The 24,321-nt window shown below is 35.8% G+C and overlaps 1 protein-coding gene across 7 annotated transcripts in view; it reads left to right on the forward strand.

Moving 5' to 3' along the window:
- Positions 1–23,675, forward strand: part of DCAF10 (DDB1 and CUL4 associated factor 10) — a 63,406-nt gene extending 39,731 nt beyond the window's left edge. For 3 of the 7 annotated variants that reach the window (XM_089913435.1, XM_089913437.1, XM_022600054.3), the window contains 5 exons: positions 5,696–5,893; positions 13,817–14,019; positions 15,708–15,821; positions 18,131–18,276; positions 19,193–23,675. In XM_089913435.1, the coding sequence (XP_089769561.1) occupies positions 5,696–5,893; positions 13,817–14,019; positions 15,708–15,821; positions 18,131–18,276; positions 19,193–19,561 (1,030 nt within the window). In that variant the 3' untranslated portion in view covers positions 19,562–23,675. Of the gene's footprint in view, positions 1–5,695; positions 5,894–13,816; positions 14,020–15,707; positions 15,822–18,130; positions 18,277–19,192 lie in introns of those variants that run through there. The other 4 variants (XM_089913438.1, XM_089913439.1, XR_016393595.1 and 1 more) reach the window with 4 other exon arrangements.
- The last annotated feature ends 646 nt before the right edge of the window (positions 23,676–24,321 follow it).

The raw sequence follows: 24,321 nt of genomic DNA on the forward strand, positions 1-24,321 counted from the left end.
TTTGTTATTTTGTATTTTTTAAAATCGTATAATTCCTGTCAAGTGTGGAAGTCATTGAAATATTTTTACTTTTAAAAGCCTCATCAGTAAAGGTAAAACTATAAGGGGAAAAAATGGATTTGACAATATAATAATTAAATTTTTGATATGGTAAGAAAACATGTGAACCACGTTTAAAGATAGAAATATATGGGAAACAGATTCAACATACTGTATTTGGAAAACTGAAGAATATTAGTAATATTTTGTAACTCAATAATAAAACTAATATTGCAAGAGGAAAATCAGCAAGGAACATGAATAGCAATTCCCCAAAGAAATATAATCTTCCAATTAATATGAAAAAAGTTCAACTTTACTAAAAATAAGTTTCAGCCTAAAACAAGATGATATTTTTTTCCTAGCACTTAGCACAGGTATTAAAAAATACCTCTGTGGGAAGGGTTTGGAGAAGCAGACACTCTCATAACCGCTGGTAGAACTAGATATTGGTATGTTCTTTTGAGGACAATTTGTCTATATGTATCAAAAGCCTTACCTTTTAAAAAAAATCCCTTTTTACTTAACAATACATTTTTCTGGAAATGTATTTAGAAAAATAACTAGGAATGTGATTAATATTTGGCTGTTAGCATATTCATCATTGTGTTTTGAATAGTAATAAATTGGCAGCAATCTAAACATCCAAAAATTGCAAATTAGTTTAAAATAGAAAAGATTATGGTTCACTCATACGGTGAATGCTATTCAGCCATTAAGAATTATTTTGTCAATAAATCTTTAATGACATGGCAAAATAGTTATGAAATAATATTAGGCTTGAAATACATGAATTAGGCTAAATATCAATTACAGTGGTTATTTTTGGTGTTGGATTTTTTTCCATTTAAAAAAATATTTTCAATGGGCATGTATTTATAATTAAGAAATAGTTATTGGGAATCACTATAGAATAATACCATGATGTATTCTCTACTTGTCTCTACTTTTCCACACACAGCACTCCTAACTGCTGTTGCCTCTCAGAGTACACCATCCCCGTACACACCTTTGTAACTTTGCTTACCCCTTGGCCACTTAGGGTGTTCCTGCTCATTTTTTTTAAGTCAGTTCACATGACACCACCATGAAACCTGTCCTAAACATCCTCTTTTCTTTGCTTACTCCCCACACATGTATTTTGTATAACTATGTATTTCTAATGTCTTCTCACTAGGCAGTGAACTTCTATCTTATTCATTTATTTAATAAATATTTGTGAGTGGGACTGTGTGTGTTGGGTACTGCAGATCTAATCATGAATTATGCAGACAGGTTTCCCCTGCCTTCAAGGAGTTTATAGCCTTGTAAATTTATTCCTTACACTGTAACATTAAGTATTACCATAGAACTGTAGAGTGCTTTAGGAAGTTAGAAGATCGGTAAATCTGGCCCAGGCTGGATAGAGAGAGAAGCCTTCCTGGAAGGGATGATAGCTGGCTATTAAAAAGAAAGCAAGTGTTATCCAGGTCAAGATGTAGGGAGGATGTGGTTTCAGGTAGCAGAAACAGCCTGTACAAAAGCCTGGGATTTTAAAATCGTGTTAGTTTCAGGAAGGCCATTATGGTGTTGTGGATATTGAGATTGATTTCTGAGACAAAATAATTTTATATAATTCTAAGTAATAATAATTCAAAATAACTATATATATATATATATTAGAAGAAACTCCAGAATTCATTTCTTCTGCGAGAGATTAGGTAGTTATATATAAAAGATATGTTAGAGAAAGCATCCTAATGTTGAATTGAGCAGAAATTAAAATGTGATAGGTAGGTTATTTTTTAAGTGTTTATATAAAATATATTCTAAGGATTGAGAAATTAGTGTAAAATAATTAAAAATCTGAATTATAGAGTATTTTAATTGTCTACTTTGTTTTTGTTTTTATAGAAGTATAGTTGATTTACAATGTGTTATTTTCTGATATACAGCAAAGTGATTCAGTTATATATATATTTTTTTCATATTCTCTCATTATGGTTTATTACAACATATTGAATATAGTTCCCTGTGCTATACAGTAGGACCTTGTTGTTTATCTATTTTCTATATAGTAGTTTGTTTCTGCTAATCCCAAACTCCTAGTTTATCCAACCCCCTTTCCCCTTTTGTAACCATAAGTTTGTTTTCTAGGGCTGTGAGTCTGTTTCTGTTTTATAAATAAGTTCATTTGTATCATCTTTTAGATTCCACATGTAAGTGATATCATACCATATTTGTCTTTCTCTGTCTTATTTCACTTAGTATGATAATCTCTAGGTCCATCCAGGTTATTGCAAATGGCATTATTTCATTCTTTATTATGGCTGAGTAGTATTCCTTTGTACATATATATCACGTCTTCTTTATCTGTTCATCTGTCCATGGACATTTAGGTTGCTTCCATGTCTTGGCTATTGTAATAGTGCTGCAATGAACATTGGGGTACATGTCTTTTTTTGAATTAGAGTTTCCTGATATATTCCCAGGAGTGGGATTGCTGGATCGTATGGCAATTCTATTTTTAGTTTTTTAAGGAACCTCCATACTGTTTTCCATAGTGGATATACCAATTTACATTCCCACCAACAGTGTAGGAGGGTTACCTTTTCTCCACATCCTCTCCAGCATTAATTATTTGTACACTTTTTTTTTTTTTTTTGCGGTACGCGGGCCTCTCACTGCTGTGGCCTCTCCCGCCGCAGAGCACAGGCTCCGGACGCGCAGGCCCAGCGGCCATGGCTCACGGGCCCAGCCGCTCCGCGGCATGCAGGATCCTCCCGGACCGGGGCACGAACCCGCGTCCCCTGCATCGGCAGGCGGACTCTCAACCACTGCGCCACCAGGGAAGCCCTTATTTGTACACTTTTTAATGATGGCCATTTTGTAAGGTGATACCTCATCGTAGTTTTGATTTGCATTTCTCTAATAATTAGCAATGCCCTTGGAGGTCACATCGTTTGCAAGTATTTTCTCCCAGTCCATAGGTTGTCTTTTCATTTGGTTTATGGTTTCCTTTGCTGTGCAAAAGCTTATAAGTTTGATTAGGTCCCATTTATGTAATTTTGCTTTTATTTCTATTGCCTTGGAAAACTGTTAATTATCTATTTTGTAATCTTGACTGGTCCTAATAAAATGTTGCTAAGTGAGATTATTTGGGGAATGCTTTTGAATTAATAGATAAAAAATGATGGTATGTTTTCTCTTTTTTTTACTGAATGAAAGATTTTTTAAAATTCTGTAGTGCTTTACAATTTTCAAAAGTTTCACACAGATGATTTCATATAATCCCATAATAACCCCATTTTTTTTTCCCCTCCTACCCCTCTCCTGCCCCTCCCTGCTTCCCTCTCCCCACTGGTAACCACTTGTTTATTCTCTGTTTCTGTGTCTGCCTTCTTTTTTATTTTATTCACTAGTTTGTTGTATTTTTTAGATTCTACATATAAGTGATATCATATAGTATTTGTCTTTCTCTGACTTATTTCACTTAGCATAATGCCCTCTAAGTCCATCCATGTTGCTGCAAATGGCAAAGTTTCATTCCTTTTTATGGCTGAGTAGTATTCGATTGTATATATATAACACATCTTCTTTATCCATTCATCTGTTGATGGACACATAGGTTGATTTCATACGATGGCAATTGTAAATAATGCTGCTATAAACATTGGAGTGCATGTATCTTTTTGAATTAGTGTTTTTGTTTTTTTCAGATATATACTCAGGAGTGGAATTGCTGGGTCATATGGTAGTTCTATTTTTAGCTTCTGAGAAACCTCTATACTGTTTTCCACAGTACCTGTACCCATTTACATTTCCACCATCAGTGTATGAGGGTTCCTTTTTCTCCCCATACCCACCAACATTTGATATTTGTGTTCTTTTTGATGATAGCCATTCTGACAGGTGTGAGGTGATACCTCATTGTGGTTTTTTAATCTTTTCATGTGCCTTTTGGCCATCTGCATTTTCTCTTTGGAAAAATTAAAAAATGGGTTGTTAGTATTTTTTGATGTTGAGTTGTATAAACTGTTTATATATTTTGGATATTAACCTTTTATCAGCTGTATCATTTGCAGTATCTTCTCCCATTCAGTAGGTTGTCTTTTCAAACTATTTTGTCAATAGTTTCCTTTGCTGTACAAAAGCTTTTAAGTTTTTAAAAAAATCTTATTAATTTATTAATGTAGTTTACAAACTAATTTATGCATAGCCATAAAATTATTTTGAAATATATATAATCACTAAGTAACAACAGCTTCCCACCCTAAGTCGTTTTTTTTAATTTAAAAAATTTATTTTATATTGGAGTATAGTTGATTTACAGTGTTTTGTTAGTTTCAGGTGTACAGCAAAGTGATTTAGTTTTATATATATATATATATATATATTCTTTTTCAGAGTCTTTTCCCATGTAGTTATTACAGAGTACTGAGTAGATTTCCCTGTGCTATAGAGTAGCACAGGGACCTTATTTGTTTTTTAAATTAATTAATTTATTTTTTGGCTGTGTTGGGTCTTCGTTGCTGCATGTGGGCTTTCTCTAGTTGTGGCAAGAGGGGGCTGCTCTTCGTTGTGGTGCATGGGCTTCTTATTGAGGTGACTTCTTTTGTTGCGGAGCACAGGCTCTAGGTGCACGGGCTTCAGTAGTTGTGGCATGTGGGCTCAGTAGTTGTGGCTCGCAGGCTCTAGAGCACAGGCGCAGTTAGTTGTGGCACACGGGCTTAGTTGTTCCGCAGCATGTGGGATCTTCCTGGACCAGGGCTCGAATGTGTGTCCTCTGCATTGGCAGGCAGATTCTTAACCACTATGCCACCAGGGAAGCCCTATTTTTATTTTTTAATTTTTAAAAATTTATTTATCTATTTATTTGGCTGCGCCACACAGCTTTCGGGATCTTAGTTCCCAGACCAGGGACTGAATCTGGGCCCTCGGCAGTGAAAGCGCAGAGTCCTAACCACTGGACTGCCAGGGAAGTCCCTGTGGGGAGTTTTTAAATTACTGATTCAATTTCATTGCTGGTAATTGATCTGTTCATATTTTCTACTTCTTCTTGGTTCAGTCTTGGGAAACTACCTTTTTAAGAATTTTTCCATTTCTTCTTGGTTGTCCTAGAAGTGAGATTATTTGGGGAATGGCTTTGAATTAATAGATTAAAAATTATGGCACTTTAGTAGCAATTTTTATATGTAAATGTATTCTAAAGAGAAATGTACTCTAAATAGACAGAGATGTTATTGGTAGCAGAGTAAATATTTCTCATAATTTTGAACACTTTATGCTTAACATGTTTCACTTGCAATTTAGTATTCAAAATCTCCTTTGTCTCCTATTAAATTGTCTCTCACCATTTGTGTTTCCTATACAGATTCTAAAATTCATTTTCTCTAGCACTGTTCTCTAAACACCCACCCCTATTTCTAGTTTTGAGTAAAAATCAATAATGTAAAACAGATAAAATTGCAACATGGCCCTCACTAAATCATAGTATCCTTCTCTGTGGTTATGTGAATTATACTTACTATTTATTATGTATTAGAATCACTGGGTTTATACAGTGAGTTTGTAGTCCTTTTTTGATTTGTTTTCTTGATTCCTAATACAGAGACTGCTTCTCAGTTTTTCTTTAATAAGAGATTAAATGAACTAGTTTTTCTTTTCTGCTTTGTAGATTTCTTGATAACCGGCTGTTTGCTACCTGCTCTGATGACACTACAATAGCACTATGGGATCTGAGAAAACTGAACAGCAAAGTATGCACTTTACATGGTCACACTAGCTGGGTGAAGAACATCGAATATGATACTAATACAAGACTCTTAGTAACGTCAGGATTTGATGGAAATGTCATTATTTGGGACACCAACAGGTTTGTGAATAGGAGGTCATGTTAGGATTATGAACAACAAAAAAATGTTTTTAAGATGGTAAACAAATTCAGTGTTCTGTCTTAGCTCTCATATCTCTTTAGGAGAAAGAAACTGGCTTTGGGAAAAAACAATCAGAAAGTGATTCCATCTTGTTCCTTGCACTTAGTCACATATTGTGACTAAAAAACTTGGAGAAAATTATGTGGAAAGGAGACCAAGTAATATAGTTAATGATGAAAACTGGTTTATAAAATGAGTTTCCTGAACTTAAGGAAAACTATTTTTGTTATTATTTCCTTTGTGGAACTGAAATGTTTTTCACTCTTTGGTCCTTCAATTCTAAATCTATTTTGTAATTTTTGCACTTTGTTTTCATGCATTAGAAGAGTGGTTTCTCAGTTGGAGTGGTACTGATCCTTAGGGGAATGTTTGGAAATAATGTGTAGTGCAGTTTTAGTTGTCACTACAGGAGAAGAGAGGAGGATTTCTACTGGCATTTAGTCAGCAGGGATCAGAGTTTCTAAACATTCTGCAGTGCATGGGACAGTTTGCACAGGGGACCAGTCATCCCATCTAAAATGTCACTAATGCCTGTGTTGTGAAACACTTCAGTAGAATATCTCCTTATAGAGAATTGAAAGAGTTAAAGTTTGGGAAATAATTATAATATTCCTGTTGCTAGCTTTGGTAAAATGACAATACAGTAATATACACCAGGAACGTTTCTGAAATATTCTTTTTAGAGCTCATATGTAAAACTAGGGGGATATTCTTAAAGATTTCTAGTTATTCATATTGTTTGAGCAAAGCATAGAGCTACTGATTATCTTTAAACTAAGACAAGCGTGTCTGTTTAAATTTAGGACTAATTATTTTTTAGTTTAGAAATAAAATTTGAATAGGAATATAAATAACTTCCAAATTAGTAGAAGGATAAAAGCTAAAAAATACAATCAATCCAATAGAGGCAGAGAAGAAGGGGGGGGAAATCATTTTTTAAAAAAAACAGGCAAATTAGGAAGCACAAGAATATGATAGGCGGATAATGGAATATCAACAATTAGAGTAAGTATATATGGACTAATGTAACCAGTTATTAGATAGTACTAGACGGATTAAAAAAACAGAAACAAACTCTATGTTCTTCATAAGTAGTATACCTAAAACATACAAACACAGAAAGTTTGAAAGTAAAATGATGGGAAAAAATAAAAGATAAATACAAATCAAAGAAAAATAGTTATATCTACATTAATAGCAGACAAAATAGAGTTTAAGGCATACAGCATTATTAGTGATTTTAAAAAGGTACTATATTAGAAGCTTTATTTCACTAGAACATAAAAATTCTTATCTTGTGTGTACCTAATAACATAGCCTCAAACCATAAAAAGCAAAAACAGACAGACAAGAAAAAAGTGAGAATCTCCATCTCAGTGGAAAATATTAACATCATTCTCTCATTTACTAATAGATAAAATAGACCAAAAAACTAGTAAGTCTATAGAATATTTTAATAATATTAATAAGCTTGATTTAGTAGGCATATGTAGAATTCTGCTCCCAAATAGTGAATACATCCTCTAAAGCAAAGTTTGAACATGTACAAAAATTGAGATGTTCTGGACTACGAAGTAAGTCTCAACCAATATCAAAGAATTGTTATCACACAAACCATTTTCCCTGATCCCAGTACAGTTTAATGAACCAGAGGTAAATAAAAATTCCCAGGTTTGGAGACTTATAAACTTGCTTCCTAAATAATTAATGGATCAAAGAAAAAAATCATAGGGAAATCAGGAGATAGATAGACTAAAAATTAATGAACTAAACATCTTACTCAAAAAGTCTGAAAAAGATAAAAAAGGGTAAACCTGATGAAAGTAGATGTATGGAAATGATAAATATCTTTTTTTAAAAAAGCAGAAGTTAATGAAATAATAGAAAATGAAATACAATAAAGATTTTTTAAAAGCCTGCTCTTCTCTGATAAGATACATTAAGAAAAAAAGAGGACACAATCTCAGCAATTAGAAAGAAGACAATAAAAAATATAGAGTAAGATAATAAGATCACCTTTTGCCAATATACTTGAAAACTTTGATGAAATAGTTTACACAAAAAATACACCTATGCAAAACTGATCAAGGAAGAAATAGAAAACGTGAAATAGACTTATTACCAGGACTGATATTTAACCATTATGCACTGGTTCAGCTGAAAAGGTTGTTATAAGATTGAACTTCTTCCTTACTAATTAATTGATAAATAGTCACTGTCATGAATCATCCCCATGTGTCATATCCTGGCACCTTCTGGGTACCGTGGCACCTCTTCTAGAGATACTTTCCTCAAGATCTCTCCCTATGATCTAGTAGCTGAAGCCCCCCTTACATAGCAGACTAATCGCAGGATCCAGTTCCAGCACTGCCACCTGCATCATCAGCTCTGGCTAGTTTTCATGCAGGGCTGTCACTTCTGCCTTAGCTATTAGAGAAATGAAAAAAATCAATTAAAACCTATCTACTGGGACTTCCCTGGTGGTCCACACTCCCATGCAGGGGGCCTGAGTTCGATCCCTGGTTGGGGAACTAGATCGCACATATGTGTGGCAACTAAGAAGTCCGCATGCTGCAACTAAGACCAAGCACAGCCTAAATAAATAAATAATAATAATAAAAGATTTTTTTAAAAAAAGAAAGAAAAGAACCCGCATGCTGCAATGAAGATCCTGCACACAGCAACGAAGGCCCAGCGCCACCAAATAAGTAAATAAATATTTTTTTAAAAAATACCTATCTACTAATAAAACAGCAGCCTGTCAATTTTACAGGTGACTTCTACCAAATATTACAAGAAACAGAACATTCCAATCTTATTAAACTGTTCAGATTCCAGAAAAATGGAATTCTTACCTCAGGTATGACCTTGATACACAAACTCAAAATGAAAGGTCAGTATGTACTATGGATGTAGATGCGAATATTCTAAAAAAGGGAAATTGGATCCTGTAAGATATTAATCAAAATATCATGACCGGGCTTCCCTGGTGGCACAGTGGTTGAGAGTCTGCCTGCCGATGCAGGGGACACGGGTTCGAGCCCTGGTCTGGGAGGATCCCACATGCCGCAGAGCAAATGGGCCCGTGAGCCACAACTACTGAGCCTGCGTGTCTGGAGCCTGTGCTCCACAACGAGAGGCCGCGATAGTGAGAGGCCCGCGCACCACGATGAAGAGTGGCCCCCGCTCGCTGTAACTGGAGAAAGCCCTCGCACAGAAACGAAGACCCAACACAGCCAAAAATAAATAAATTAATTAATTAATTAAAAAAATATATCATGAGCAAGTTGGGTTTATTCTAGAAATGAAAAGATTTATCAATAGAAATTCTATTAGTATAATTTATCACACCAGGTTAAATAGAAAAATCCATATGATTGTTTCAACTGAATAAAATTCAACATTTGTTCATAATTAAAAACAAAAGAAGGGACATCATTACCAACCTTATAAAAAAAAATAAAAGGATTACAAAGGAATACAATGAAAAACTCTACGGCAACACATCAGACAACTTACATAAACAAATACCTCAGTGGCTGCTGAGCCTGCGCATCCGGAGCCTCCGCAACGGGAGAGGCCACAACAGTGAGAGGCCCGCGTACCGCAAAAAAAAAAAATCTTTAATTCACAAAACTACTAGAACTAATAAGTTCAGCAAGGTCATAAGATATACTAGATTAATATATAAAAATCAATTGTATTTCTATTCATAAGCAATGAACAGTCCAAAAATGAAGAAAAAAATTCCACTAATAGCATTAAAAAACAATAAAATACCTAGGAATGAATTTAACAAAAGAAGTACAAGATTTGTACGCTGAAAACTAAAACGTTGCTGTAAGAAATGTAAGAAGATATAAACGAATGGAGAGACCATTCCATGCTCATGGATTGGAAAATTCAATATCATTAAGATGGCAATTCTCTCCAAATTAATCTATGGATTCAAGGCAATCCCTATCAAAATTCCAGCTGCCTTTTTTTTGGACAAGTTGGAAGACTCACACTTCCTGATTTCAGAAATTTCTACAAAGCCATAGTAATCAAGACAGTGTGGTACTGGCATAGGATAGACGTCTAATATAAATTAAGGGAACAGAATTGAGTCCAGAAATCAACCCTTATATTTATGATCAGCTGATTTTCAATAAAGGTACTAAAGTAATTCAGTAGTTCAGGAAAGGATAGTCTGTTCAACAAATGAAAGTGAAAAGAAAAACTACAGGATGGGATATGATATTTGTAAATCACATCTGCTAAAGGATTTGTGTCCAGAATAGATAAAGAATTCTTCTAACTCACTTACATGTATTCAGATAACCCAATTTAAAAATGGGCGAGATACTGACATAGACATTTCACCAAGGGTGATACACAAATGATTAATAAGCACCTGAAAAGATGTTTGACATCATTAGTCTTAAGGGAAATGCAAATTAAAACCAAAATGAGATACCACTTCACATCTAATAAGATGGCTTTAACAAAAGACAGCAACAAATATTGGCAAGAATATGGAGAAACTGGAACTTCATATATTGCTGGTAGGAATATAAAATGGTACAGCCATTTTAGAAAACAGTTTGACAGCTTCTTAAAATGTTAAACACAGAGTTGCCATATGACCCAGCAATTCCACTTCTAGATATCTACCCAAGAGAAATGAATATATATGTCCACACAAAGAATGCTTATAATAGTGTTATTCATAATAGCAAAAAAATAGAACCAATCTAAATACTTATCAACTGGTAAAAGGATGAACAAGATGTGGTATATCGATACAATAGAATACTATGTGGTACTGAGAAGGAACAAAGTACTATTACGTGCTACAATATGGCTGAACCTCAAAAAAGTTAAGTGAAAAAGCCAAACCAAAAGACAACTTATTGTATGATTCTATTTATATGAAATGTCAGCAATAGGCAGGAAGTAGATTAGTGGTTATCTGTGGCTGGGAGTAGGAAAGGGAATGACTGCTAATGGGCAAGAGTGATTTTTTAGAGTGATGAAAATGTTCTAAAATTGGATTGTATTGATGACTAGTTAGAAGGAAACCGATCAAAAGTAGGCACTAAAAACCTATAGCACATTTTTAAATGGTGAAACTTTAGACGTTTTCTCTATAAAATCAGGAAGGAGAACATGCTTGCTATTACTCCTGCAGTTCACTATTGTTTTGGGTTGGAGGGAGGCAGGGTCCTAGTTGGTGCAGTAAAATAAATAAGGATTGGAATATATTAGGATTGGAAAGGAAAAAATGAAACAATATCATTCTCAGATGATACGATTATCTGTATCAGGGGCTGGCAAACTTTCTATAAAGGACTGTGTAATAAATATTTTAGGCTTTGTGTGTTATATTGTCTCTGAGCAGCCATAGACAATGCATGAATGGGTATGGCTATGTTCCAACAAACTTTTTATATAAAAACAGGCAGTGATCCAGATTTTGCCCATAGGCCACAGTTTTTAGACACCTAGGGTCTATATAGAAAACCCTAGAAATTCTACTGACAGATTATCAGAATTAATTAGCGTTAACTAAGGTTGTTAGATATAAGATCAAAATGTAAAAATCAGTAGTGTTCCTATACATCACTACAAACAATTTAAATTTTTTTTAAGTACATAGTTTTTAGTAATTAAAAAATTTAGTTGGGGACTCCCCTGGTGGTCCAGTGGTTAAGACTCCATGACTCCACTGCAGGGGGCACAGGTTCGATCCCTGGTGGGGGAACTAAGATCATGCATGCCGTGTGGCACAGCCAAATAAAATAAATAAATAGATAAATAAATAAATAAATGTTCTTAAAAAAATTTAGTTGGTACACAGGAATAAATTGCAACAGAAGATCTGTATAACCACTATGGAGAAAACTAAAATTTCATTTAAGTTATTGTAAGACCTAAATAGAATCTATGGATGAAAAGATTCCTCTAAAATTAAATATAAGCAAATTTTAAAATGAAGGGTATAAACTCATAAGATGGGGAAATAGGAAAGGAAGGAATGACAATAAAGTTTTAAAATCTGGAAGGCAGGAAGATGAGTGGCAACCGACTCAGCAACTCACTTAAACTTACTTACTAGTAAGTACAAGAAAGCTGAATCCTAAACTGGCAGTGGGAAAAAGTTAAGAACTTAAGAATATTTATACAAAATCCTCAAAAATCACAGTAACTGGCAACTCTCGGTACTCTGTAACAGAAAGGGTAGCTAAAATAAGGATTCAAATGAAAGATATTTAAGAACTTATATCTCCTCCCTTAATCCATACTGCTGGGCTATTTACCTCCTCGCATTTCAGCAGGAATTTTGAATTTTATTCTCTAAAGAGGTAAAATAGAGAATATCTGTATTAAAGGATGCCAGACACAGTTGAAGGCTTGGGTACCTTACCAAAATCAGGGGGATTAAGTGACCATATGCACACTGAATATTGAATTTAGAGATCCTCACAAGTTCTTTCCATTAACGAACTAAAGGTACTGACATTAGGAGTTCCTCAAAAAATGGCTTCACCCTATTTAGTGAAGCTCAAGCCTACCCTTGCACTCAGAGTTCCCAGTCAGCTTTTTAGTTCCCCACTCTTAATTATGAGCAGACAGCCAAACATAATCAGACATTTGACAGAAGTTTCTATGAAAAGACTTACACAAATGGGGAGATATCTTGGAAAAAGTAGAAACTACGTAGGGAGAAGAAAACTTAAAATTTTAAAAACCTATAAATATCCTCAGAGAGATAAGAAAAGTTATTGCATGCTCGAAGCCCTGTATGCTGACTGAAGGATGCTACAGAAAAGAGAAACAGAGGGGACTTTTAAAGTACTGGTATTGTTCTACCTCTTAACATGGGTGATGAATCACAGCTGTTCATTTTTCTTTAAACTCTACATATGTCTTATTTATGTACTTTTCTGTAGGGATGACAAAGTTCACAGTTTTAAAAATAATAAAAAAGGAAATAAAATGGGGACTAAAAAACATAGGCAAGGAATAAAAATCTATTCAAAAGATCATACAGATTTGAAATAGAGCCAAATAGAACTTAAAGAAGTAAGGAAATAGAACTATTGAAGTCTATAAAAACAAGTAGCAAACACAGCTTAAAAAACAGGTTAAGAAAGATATTGAAAAATTACCAAGATGGCAACATATGCAAATGAGGAGATAGAAAACATGAAAGAGCAGTTATTAGACAAGGAGAGTCAAATGGCAATGTTTCAAATATCTATCTAGAGCTCCAAAAGAATAGAGAAAATAGGTGAGAGGCAATATTGGAATAATGATGGAAAATTTTCCAGAATATATAAACAATATGAATCTTAAGATTTAGAAAGTCAAATGAATCCCAATGAAGATAAATGAAAAGAAATCCAAATTTACACATCACAGTGAAACTGCAATACTCCAAAACAAGGAGAAGATCAACCAAAGGAAAAAAAATTATCCAAAGTAACAATTCGACTGATAGTAGACTTAAAAATAGCAACAATAGAAGCCAGAACTCACTGGAATATTATCCTCAATATTCAGAAAGAAATAACTATCAACCTAAAGTTATAGGCTCAGCTAAACCTTTAATCAAAGAGTGAAATAAAGATTTTCAGAACAATAAAAAGTGAGAGTTTATCTCAACAAAATTTTATTTAATATACTTCAGAAAGAAATAATAATCTTTAAAAAAAAGTTAGAGATGGAAGAAGGAATGGTGAGCAAAAATTTTTCATATGTATAAGTCTGAGTGTACATCAAGTGTAAATTCTAGTTTGAAGGGCAAAAATATGACTATCACTGAATGCTTATATTTATGATAACTCTAGGTTTTGTTGGTTTGATTTCTTTTGTAGGTGTACAGAAGATGGGTGTCCACATAAGAAATTCTTTCACACACGTTTTCTCATGCGAATGAGATTAACACCAGATTGTTCCAAAATGCTGATCTCAACGTCCTCTGGATATCTCTTGATTTTGCATGATCTTGACTTAACCAAGTCTTTAGAAGTAGGCAGCTATCCCATTCTGAGAGCAAGAAGAACAACATCAAGTTCAGGTAAGCTTTCCTTTTTTGATTAAAGAAAGTTTTTTCTAAGTAATCTCAGACATGGGGATGGTATATGTTTCTATTCTGAGAATGACAGCAGAAAGAAGGGAAGAAAGTTAAAAGATATTCTTTGGAAAGCTCAGTAATAGCTTTTTTCCTAAGGAAGTATAATGATCTACATGTATCTCTGACATAGTTTTAATTTGTGCCTCTGTCTCACAAATGATATAGGAAGAATAACTTCTAACTCTAAAAAAAATTTTTTTAGCCCTCTGCTAGCCAGAAAGTCTTCATCAGTATTTGTAGATCACCATTATCTCAAAAATCAGTGATGGCCCAAATTACTGTCAATCTTTTTTAAGTTTTTCTGGAACCCAGCAGAGCTGTTAAGTTATAGTCAATATAGAGTTTTAATTTTAAGTCTGTATTGCATCCTAGACTTTCAGATGTCCAGACACAGGTAGTTGGTGCCATCTTATCTCATGACCTATAAACATCCTCTTGCTAAAGCCCTGTTCCTTTTCCTGTTGCCAATTCCATTGGACTTAAGCAAAATGGGGGCTCAGGAAAACTCTGTACTACATTACATGATAGAGACTATATTATATCTACCTTTAGTAAGAAGAGGGCTGATATAGGAACATACTCATTAGTTATAATATTGTGTTTATGAACAAGAACTCAGAAAAAAATACTTAAGCATTTGGAAAATATAACGTTCATAAATTGTTGTTTAAAATCAACTTCAAATGGTTGGAATCTTTCTCTATGCACAGGGCCACTTCTGAAGACTCCTTTGGGAATGTGCAGGCCTCATTGTATTGCAGTTGCCTAATTTCACTGCTAAAAGTAGAAATTTAAGTTTTACCAACTTATTTGCAAGCAAAGGATTTCATTAATGTGCAAGTACAGTCCTTTTCATTTCAAATTTTTAGGTTAAACATTAATAATCAACTTTAGCTTAGTGAGCTTAGTGAGAAGTAGTGATTTAGAAGGTCTAAATTGGCATGTTTTGCTTAAAAACCAGGAAGGTTTTCTGTCTTCTAAAGGTAATTCTGATACTTAATACCATCCAAAGAAATTAGATTAATAAGAAGTCCCCATAGAAATGTGCGGCCACAAGAAAAGTGTGAAATAGAGACTGCTATTTGGAATGATACGTCAGACTCACCTATCTGATATTCATTTTATTTTCCCAGATTTCAATGTTAAGTTTGTATTGCATTTCAAAGATGGTATTCACATAATTTCAGTAATGATGATAGAAGTTGTTGGTATGCTTTAAGAAGGATCTGTTCATGTTCTCGGTAATGGACCTGTTTGGATGCCATTCTAACATAAAACAACAGGCTGAACAGCTCAGTTTTCATTCTTGCTGAATTTCCTTGTTCCATTTCACTACAGAAATGATGGGAAACCTAAGATGTTCCTATGTTTATTTGGTTTTTCATTTTTATTTCACTTAAGGAAGTCATTGATGTAAAAAGGGTTTTAGAAAGGGGCTAGGCCTTAGATTAGACATTCCAAAGAGCTATCTTGCCCACCTCAGTCTTTTTTATAGGCCACTTTTAGGTGGATATGTACTTGCCATGTTTCAGATGAACTTTAACAATATGGTTCAAGTAGATGATTAAAAAGTTAAGAGACACTACCAGAGTTTTGCTAGCTTTACTGTCGGAACGTTTTGTATTTTCAAGATCTTACCACTTTGTCGAGTTCATCCGGTCCTAGAGTTTCTGGTTCACCTTCTCATCATAGTGATTCTAATTCATCTTCTGAGAAACACATGTCACGAGCCTCACAAAGAGAAGGTAGGTCAAAAGTTGGATTTCATAATCTTGAATACAGATTCTAAAATAGCTTTTTTTAGTTTGATTTTAATCCTTAAAAATAAAAGCCAATAGAGATGAGGCTATTCCTTGCTCCTCAGTAATTTTCAAAAAGCTAACCAGGGAATTCCCTGGCAGTCTAGTGGTTAGGACTCAGCACTTCCACTGCAGGGGGCATGGGTTCAATCCCTGGTTGGGGAACTAAGATCCCGCATGCCACACAGTGTGGCCAAAAAAACAAAAAACAAACAAACAAAACCCCAAAAAGCTAACCAGTCTCTAGGGTTGAATATCTTGGGCTTACATTTTTGTTGGAATTTGAACTTTAGTTTTATTTTCTGGATTTAGTTTGGTCTAGTTTGGAGAGAGAATAGTTGGGAAATATAGACTCCAATCAAGGTTGTTATAGAAATTAAATGAGACTATGCATGTGATAGTGCTATGTAAATATAAAGGGATGAGTTTATCAGGTGCTTGTGAAAGTTGCCTGGTTCCAGCCCAGCAGGCTTTTTGCTTTGCCATTTCCTTAACTCAGCAATGCCTGGCAGCCTCAGAGGGGTTGTGGGATAAAGAGCTATAATCTGGCCCCACTCTACTTTTGCCAGTTTTTCCCCAGCCAATCTGGGAGAACTAGCTGCTCAGTCTGTTCTATCCACCCCTTAATTGAAATGCTTTCTACCTATGCAAATTTCACTCATCATCCCTCTCCATACTAATTCACATCTAAGCTCTTACAGCACTTTTTGTTCTCCTCTTGATGGACTGATGGCCAGATATATATATTTTGGGGTCACCTTTTGGAAATAAGCATATCTCCTACCTAGATATTTAGAGGCAGGACTACACTTAGACTTATAATTAGTGTTTTCCCTGGGTGGCCTCATCTGGTAAGTGCTCAATAAATGCATTCTTGATTACTTTGCCTGACTACTTCCAAGAATGGTTTGAGAGACCTTCCTAACCTAAACCTATAGACTATCCACCATCCTGTCCTCTGGATGTTGAAGACTATGATGTCTCATTTTAAGGTTAAATATTCCTCCTCTTAGAGATTTATGCCCACATATGTAACATTTCTCCTGTGGATTCTTAGGGATGTAGCACAAATAAAAGTGAAGTAACTTTGGTTCAAGTAAAATTAAGGAGGCCCTTGACCCTCCAGTCTTCCCTACCCCATCTCCACCCTGGCCCTGTATGGTTTCCCCCTTTTGCCAGCTCTTGAGCAACCTCCAAGGAGCAGAGCTCAAAAACCACTGCTTACTTATGCAGAATGGGTTTCTTTTCTGCTTTTGTTATAGATTTTCAAAATTCTTGAAATAGGGTTTGTTTTTTTTCTAAAATTGTTGTTAAGGTTCAATCACATGTGAAATAATTCTTTAGGTATAATTTGGTTGTGAGAATGTAATTTAGATCGTCACAGGTTTCTGTCAATGCTGCAGTAATCTAAAGGGAAGCTTTTAAAAGAAGATAACACATCTAAGTGCGAAATAATTCACGAAGGGTCTGACAGAGGCAGCTCATTATCTTTAAAGCAACTCCTATAGGCAGAGAAGTGTTGAAATATTTCTCTTGATAATAAATTTCTAAGCTGCTTCCTTACAATGTGTATGAAAGTGGTTCTCCACGTATTTGAGGGATATGACATACTCCCATTTGTAACAATGGCTCACTACAGCAGTCAATTTCATTGGGGGCCAGGTAGAAAGAAATGATGGGCCATAGCAGAGTACCAGGAATATGTACAGTTGGCAGTATCTCCCACCCCTTGTTTTGACATGTCCTGTGTGAGTTGTCCTCTCTTACCTCCAAAATTATACATTGATTTGTTGTTTATAGTACTGTCCTTGGGGGCCATAAGTCCTGCTCCTTGCACACATCTTTCATCTATATAAAGGCAGTGCTCATGGCTTCCAGGTATTTCCTTCTCAGGTCCTCTGAGATGAGAATTGTTGGCTTTTACTTTTCCAGGTTCCTTTCATGTCACATAACTTGAGATGTAGATCCAAATCAAAAGGATTCCTAGTCAGCTTTAACGCCTTAGCGTTAGGTTATTGTTGATTCCTGCTGCAGGAACTTAGATTCTTTAGTTCTGTCATACCCCTTCCCCCATACCCACCCCAAAGACACATACCCCATACGTTGAAGGGCACCATGGTTTTTTACATGTGGTAGCATAAGGGGCAGATGAAAGAATAAAGGCATGAGGGTGGCTGCCAGAAATCAAAGCTTTGATGAGCTACCTTAGTCCTTTGATAATACAAATTCCACATCCTAATTTTCTTATATCTCAGGAATTTCACCACGAAACAGTCTTGAAGTCTTAACCCCTGAAGTTCCTGGTGAGAGAGACCGTGGAAATTGCATCACATCGTTACAGCTGCACCCAAAAGGCTGGGCCACTCTTCTTCGGTGCTCAAGCAACACTGATGATCAGGAGGTATGGGGAGCAGCACTCCACCTTCGATGGGGCTGACTGAACAAACTGCCATTGCCGTGTGTGCTCACGGTGCCTTTATCCCTTCAAAATCCTTCCTCCTCTCTGGCCTGTGTGTGGCAAGCAGGAAGTACTTTAAAGGAGTCATCAGCTCAGATTGAGCCCAGCTTAATTCCTGCCTCCTTCATCTCAATGTGAAAAACCCCTTATATAGTAAACATAGGACTGAGCTAAGCTGGCTAAATGGGAGTATTATGATTTTCTCTTTTTAAAAACCAGGGAAAGCTTTGGGAAAGGAAGGGACTGAACTGATAACTAGGGGAAAAGATCCTATATGAGCTTATGATTCTCCTTACTCTGGAAAGCAGGAGTCTTTCCAGAGCTAGCTAGCTAGTCACTAGCTCTAGAAGCCACAGCTAACAGGAGAGAAGAGTCTTTGAAGTGTGTAGGAGGAGAGGTATTCTAGGGCTTAGATGTCTTAACCCTAAAATATCAAGATTCTTGTTACTCTCTTGAGTAACAAGAATTCTTGAAAAGGGAATTATTACTTCAGAAGTCACAGTGGCCTCAGGGAATAAAAGGCTTTAAAGTGTCATAGTACAGAATAACCTTGATATGAATGTAGATAAGACAGTATGGGACCTACAAGTTTTGTTAGTTGGGAGAGGGGTAGCATTCATCTGAATGATTTCTTGGAACAATTCTGTAGCTTTGGCATTCTGTGGAGCTTTTTTTTTTAAAAAAAAGATTATCTGTAGCACTGTTTGGGACTCTGTAACTTTTTGTTTTTTAATTAGTTGAAGTATAGTTGCTGTACAATATTATATAAGTTACAGGTGACAGTAAAGTTATTCACAATTTTTAAAGGTTATACTCCATTTATGAGGCTCTATGATTTGTCTCTCTTCTCTCCCTCTAGTGGACTTGTGTCTATGAATTCCAAGAAGGAGCCCCCGTGCGACCAGTCTCACCTCGCTGTTCTCTACGACTGACTCATTACATTGAAGAAGCCAACGTAGGCAGGGGTTATATCAAAGAACTTTGCTTCAGCCCTGATGGGCGAATGATTTCTTCCCCACATGGCTACGGGATTCGCTTGTTGGGATTTGACAAACAGTGCAGTGAACTTATTGACTGTTTGCCCAAAGAAGCCAGTCCCCTGCGGGTGATCCGTTCTCTGTACTCTCATAATGATGTGGTACTGACGACAAAGTTTTCTCCAACACATTGTCAGATCGCCTCCGGGTGCCTTAGTGGACGGGTTTCTTTGTATCAGCCAAAGTTTTAGGCACAACTTACATCAAATAAGGAACTCTTCTGGTGTTTGAATTATATATTACTTCAATTTAGGTGAAGTATTTTCTTTTTAGAAGATCTTAAAAGTTTGGGTCAAGATCCTAGTTCTTATGGGTCCATGAACACACCTGTGACCTGAGTACTTGGTCGTCCAGCATCACAGGGGCATCGCCAAGTTAGACTCCAGGCAGCACCATCTTTTGCAGCATTCCTAGGCTCCTGCTGATCTGTGCCACTGAACTCCAGTTCTGCTGGTTGTTTTGCATGGTAGCTCTTGTCAAGTTTCTTTCTTTTAATTCTCTTTTCTGTTTTTTGATTTTGGTGTAATTTTGTGGACATTTGGCAGGAGTTTTGGTTGGATTAGGAGAAACTCGTGATGCTAGTGTTGAATAAAACCTAGAAGTTTGATGTTGGCATACTGGTTGAAAAGAAATTTCATCTTATCAGTATACTTGGCCTTTTAAAGTTGCTGTTGTTTCTCTATAATGAGCACAGATAATGGCATTATTCTTACAACTGTTATAGTTTTGCAGCAAAATGTCTTTTAAGTTTCCTGTTAAAATTATACATATTTTTCACTGTGAGAGGGATTTTGTTGTGAAATTCTAGGAAAAAAATTACCACCTCTCTTTGTAGTTTATTTGTATGAATTTTTAAATCTGTAGCATGTGTCCTTACTTGGTATTTTGTTCCTGTCAACAGCATTAGAAAGGAAAAGAGGAGAAGGAATGGGCTTTGGTCATTTCTATTGTATAGAAGAGGATTTATTTATTAGATTATACTTTCTACCTGGCCACAGAGTGACGAGAACAATGCGGCTTAGATTTTCTGTTTCCTCTGCCAGATTATTTGAATCACAGAGGATAACAGGTGGAGGGAAAATCGAGAGTAAAGACGTTGTGTTTTTCTCATCTTCCTTGAGCTTAACTCTCTTACCATTTATGAAGGGAGAACTGTGATTGTCTTCAAGCTGTTGTCATAACTGTGGTGGTCCGTGACTTGGGTGTCATGACTAAGACCTTTTGTTGTGTTTTGTTATGGAATACAGCAAGTAAAAAGCATCACGCAGGGGCCAGGCATAAGGCTGACTACTCTGCTGAAGTAAGCAGCTTTTTTCTAGTCTCCTCCACTTTGAATGGGACTGTCCTGAGAAGAGATTTGCCAGAGGCTGGAGTAATTTGAGCCACATGCTAGCTTTTTCCCTCTTAGAACACATTCTCTTAGGCCAGTGGTTCTCAAACATTAGGGTGCATTATACTCACTGGGGAGCTTGTGAAAAATAGAGAAACCTGGCCCTCACCTTAGGAGGTTCTGATTCAGCCAGGGAGAGGACAGGAATCTGTATTTTTAACACGAACCCCAAGTAATCTGTATTCAGGTGGTTCCTGGATCACAGCTTCAAATATTACTACCTTAAACATCAGTAAATATTTCTGTACCCATCAGGTGCTTAACACAACTCCCAGAAGGTGTTTTGATTATTAAAAAAATAAGCAAATAAAAGCAATTTTAGAGGTAGAAAGTAACTTAAAATGGACTCAATCTCGTTATTAGATGAATGAGAGAAGTTAAGTGACTTGCCTAAAGTCATCCTGCAAAATTAGTGGCAGAGCCAGGACTTGAATTCAAGTCTCTTAATTCCTTGCTCAGGGCAATTTCTACTGTATTATGCTGGCTGTTAAAACAATGACTTATGAACACTTTTTTTGTCTTTAAGTTGTATTATTGTGAATACTTTTAAACTGGCCAGTAGATTGAAAAAGGAAGGCATGGGAGTATCAATGCTGAGAATTCCAGCCATAAGAAGAAAAGTGTTTTAAATCTTATAGAAATGTTTAAGCAACCCAAATACATGAATAAAAATGACACTTTTTGTAGAACCTGCCAGACAGCCATTCACAAACGTACAGAGGTTACATCTCACTTGGATAATGTTGGCTGTAGGACAAATTTTAAAAATTAGATCTTTCTTACCATGGATGTTAAAAAAAAATTGGAAATGTTTTAGTCATCAAAAAAAGTACCCACAGTGAAAACACAGGTTTGCCATAAACTTTCTTAAAAACACATATTTAAGAGAAAATAAAGAGACAAAAACACCTAATGTTGACATTAAAAATAAGCTACTGGGCTTCCCTGGTGGTGCAGTGGTTGAGAGTCCGCCTGCCGATGCAGGGGACACGGGTTCGTGCCCCGGTCCGGGAAGATCCCACATGCCGCAGAGCAGCTGTGAGCCATGGCCGCTGAGCCTGCGCGTCCGGAGCCTGTGCTCCGCAACGGGAGAGGCCACAGCAGTGAGAGGCCCGCATACCGCAGGAAAAAAAAAAAAAAAAACCTTCTAAGTACAATGGTTGTATTGATAATCAAAAGAAGTTTCCATATATTGCATCTCCTTGGGAGAGTGCTCCATGTAGATGCTGGGCCCAAATATTGCCCAACTCTAATAAATTTCAGTCCATGATTCAAGAATATCTATCGTGTGTCAAATGATGCACATACTTTACTAGTAACTCTCACAAAAACTGCAAGGTGGGTGGCATGAGCACCAATGTACTTTGGGGGAAATGGAAGGTCAGAAAGGTTGATTTGACATAAGTCACAGAGCTGGCATGGGGTGGCAGCACTGAGATTCAAACTCAATGTTTTAGTTCCAAGCCTGTGCTTACTACTCTACCATTTTGCCCTTTAGTTTGTAAAGGATGGTAAACTGGCCTGTTAATTTACTTATTTAACACCCTCTGGAAGTTGTTTATTTCAGAGCTGGCTCATCTTCTGCACCATACAAAAGAACATTTACAAGATAGACAATTTCCATTAGAATTAACGCCATAAACTGCAGGGCACACATACGGTCCGTTCCTAACTAAAAACCCTCATGTAGGGCAAGTAGCTATAAAGTAAAGAAAAATGGAGGATTAATAGCTATACAAAAACAGAGCCTCACAGATGAGAATTAAAAATTAATAGCAAACTCAACAAAACCTTTGTCCTCTCTGAGGTATTGTCATGATTAGAAAGTCATCAGGGGATATTAATCAAGGAATTAAAGGGCATCAGGAACGCCATACTATTGGAGGAGATTACACTTAAAATTTCAAGATCCCGTTTCACCTAGTGTATAAAATCTAATCTGGTGTTTTTAACTCTAAAATTTTATTTAGTCATTTTTAATCATGATAATTGGTAAATGTATTATAATTGATAATATAATTGTTGGTAAGTATAGTATAAATTATACATGTTTTAAAAAGCTTTCTGCAGAACAGTATATTTATGGCAAAGCTATGTTGAATGAGTTTAAAAACATCAAATATACCGCAGTTCCTTATTTTCAGTTGTGAAAATGAAGTGGCTGATGCAGAAGAGATCTCTGTTTTTATCTTTTGAAAATGTCTGTGGTCTTTTTTCTCAGAAGCCCAAAGAGCATGTATATTTTGTTTCTCCTTGTTACATCCCTGAGAAGAGGTTATACCAAAAATTTTAGGAAAACAAGCATGAAAAAGGTAAATCAAATATTCCTCACTCCTACGTCTAGAACCAAGATCACATCATATCATTGTTAAGGCTGTTTTCTAGAAAGTGCAATATAGGAAAAACACTCTGAGACTCTTTTAGGAGCCTAGTGTTTCCCATATTAGAATATATGGTGTCGGCATCCATAAGAATCTGTTAAGCTTGTGTTTAACAGGAGAAATGGTCTGATAACTTACTGATGACAGTCATCCCCATTTAATGACCAGCAGTCACTGAGAGCTATGAAAATTCAGTAACACAGTGTTGGTCATGAAGGAAAGCATATATATTAATGTTGGGATAATTAATGCATATATCTTAAGTGCCAAAATTTAAAACTTGTAATTATTTTTGATGCAAGTCTTTCAGATATGTCAGTATACCTACCCGCCTTCTTCTTAAACAGCATGCTCAGTACAATTCACTTTTTCATGATGAAAGTAAAAGTTATATTCATGTGTTGTTACAAATATCTAATGAACTCTGATGTATGTAAAATAATTCATAAATTGTAAAGGGCTATAACAAATTGATATTAATTATTATAAAGTGATTCCCTCAGCCTCGAGGTATATATAATAATTTGCCTCAGATTCTTGGTGTGGTTTTTGTTTTTTTTTTAATTTAAAAAATTTTGTATCTGCTAAGCAGTTTGTTTTGCTCATATAGTGGTCTCCTACCACACTATCAATGTACCTGCCTCTAACAGGCTCCCCACTTCCTTCTAATGTGCTGTGTTCATCTGTAATGAGCTGGGACGTGAGATAACCAAGCCTGCTTAGTTTCTAATGGGCTGGATGAGCTCTGGGTGCACAGTCTGTGAGACAGCTCTTTTGGTTGCTCACCACCTTCCTGACAGGTTCACAGTAACCTTCTGGATAATAGTTCCCAGTTAAAGCCCAAGCTAGTGATTTTTTTCAGTTGCCACTAAGTAAAATACTACAAGCTAAGGATGCTGCTAGATTAAGGAGAAGCAATGTACCAAAGTACAGGGAAGCAAAAACAAAGGCTCTGTAGTTGCACAGGGGTCTTTCATGCTTTTAAGAAAAAAGAAGAGTGCAGAGGGAAAAAAAAAAAACCAGTGAAAATCCAGATAGACTTAAGAGTATTTTTGATGCCATTAAACTGTCAGTAATTATTAAAATATATGGTTAAAAAATAAAATAAAATACATGGTTAAATTATCACACACTGTACAAAGACACAGTTAAGTCTCAGTGCAAAATGAGAGTGTACCGA

This window comes from Delphinapterus leucas, chromosome 6 (assembly GCF_059928025.1).
Source record: "Delphinapterus leucas isolate spDelLeu-1000000601 "Yukka" chromosome 6, BTC_Dleu_Yukka2, whole genome shotgun sequence".
Lineage (NCBI taxonomy): Eukaryota > Metazoa > Chordata > Mammalia > Artiodactyla > Monodontidae > Delphinapterus > Delphinapterus leucas.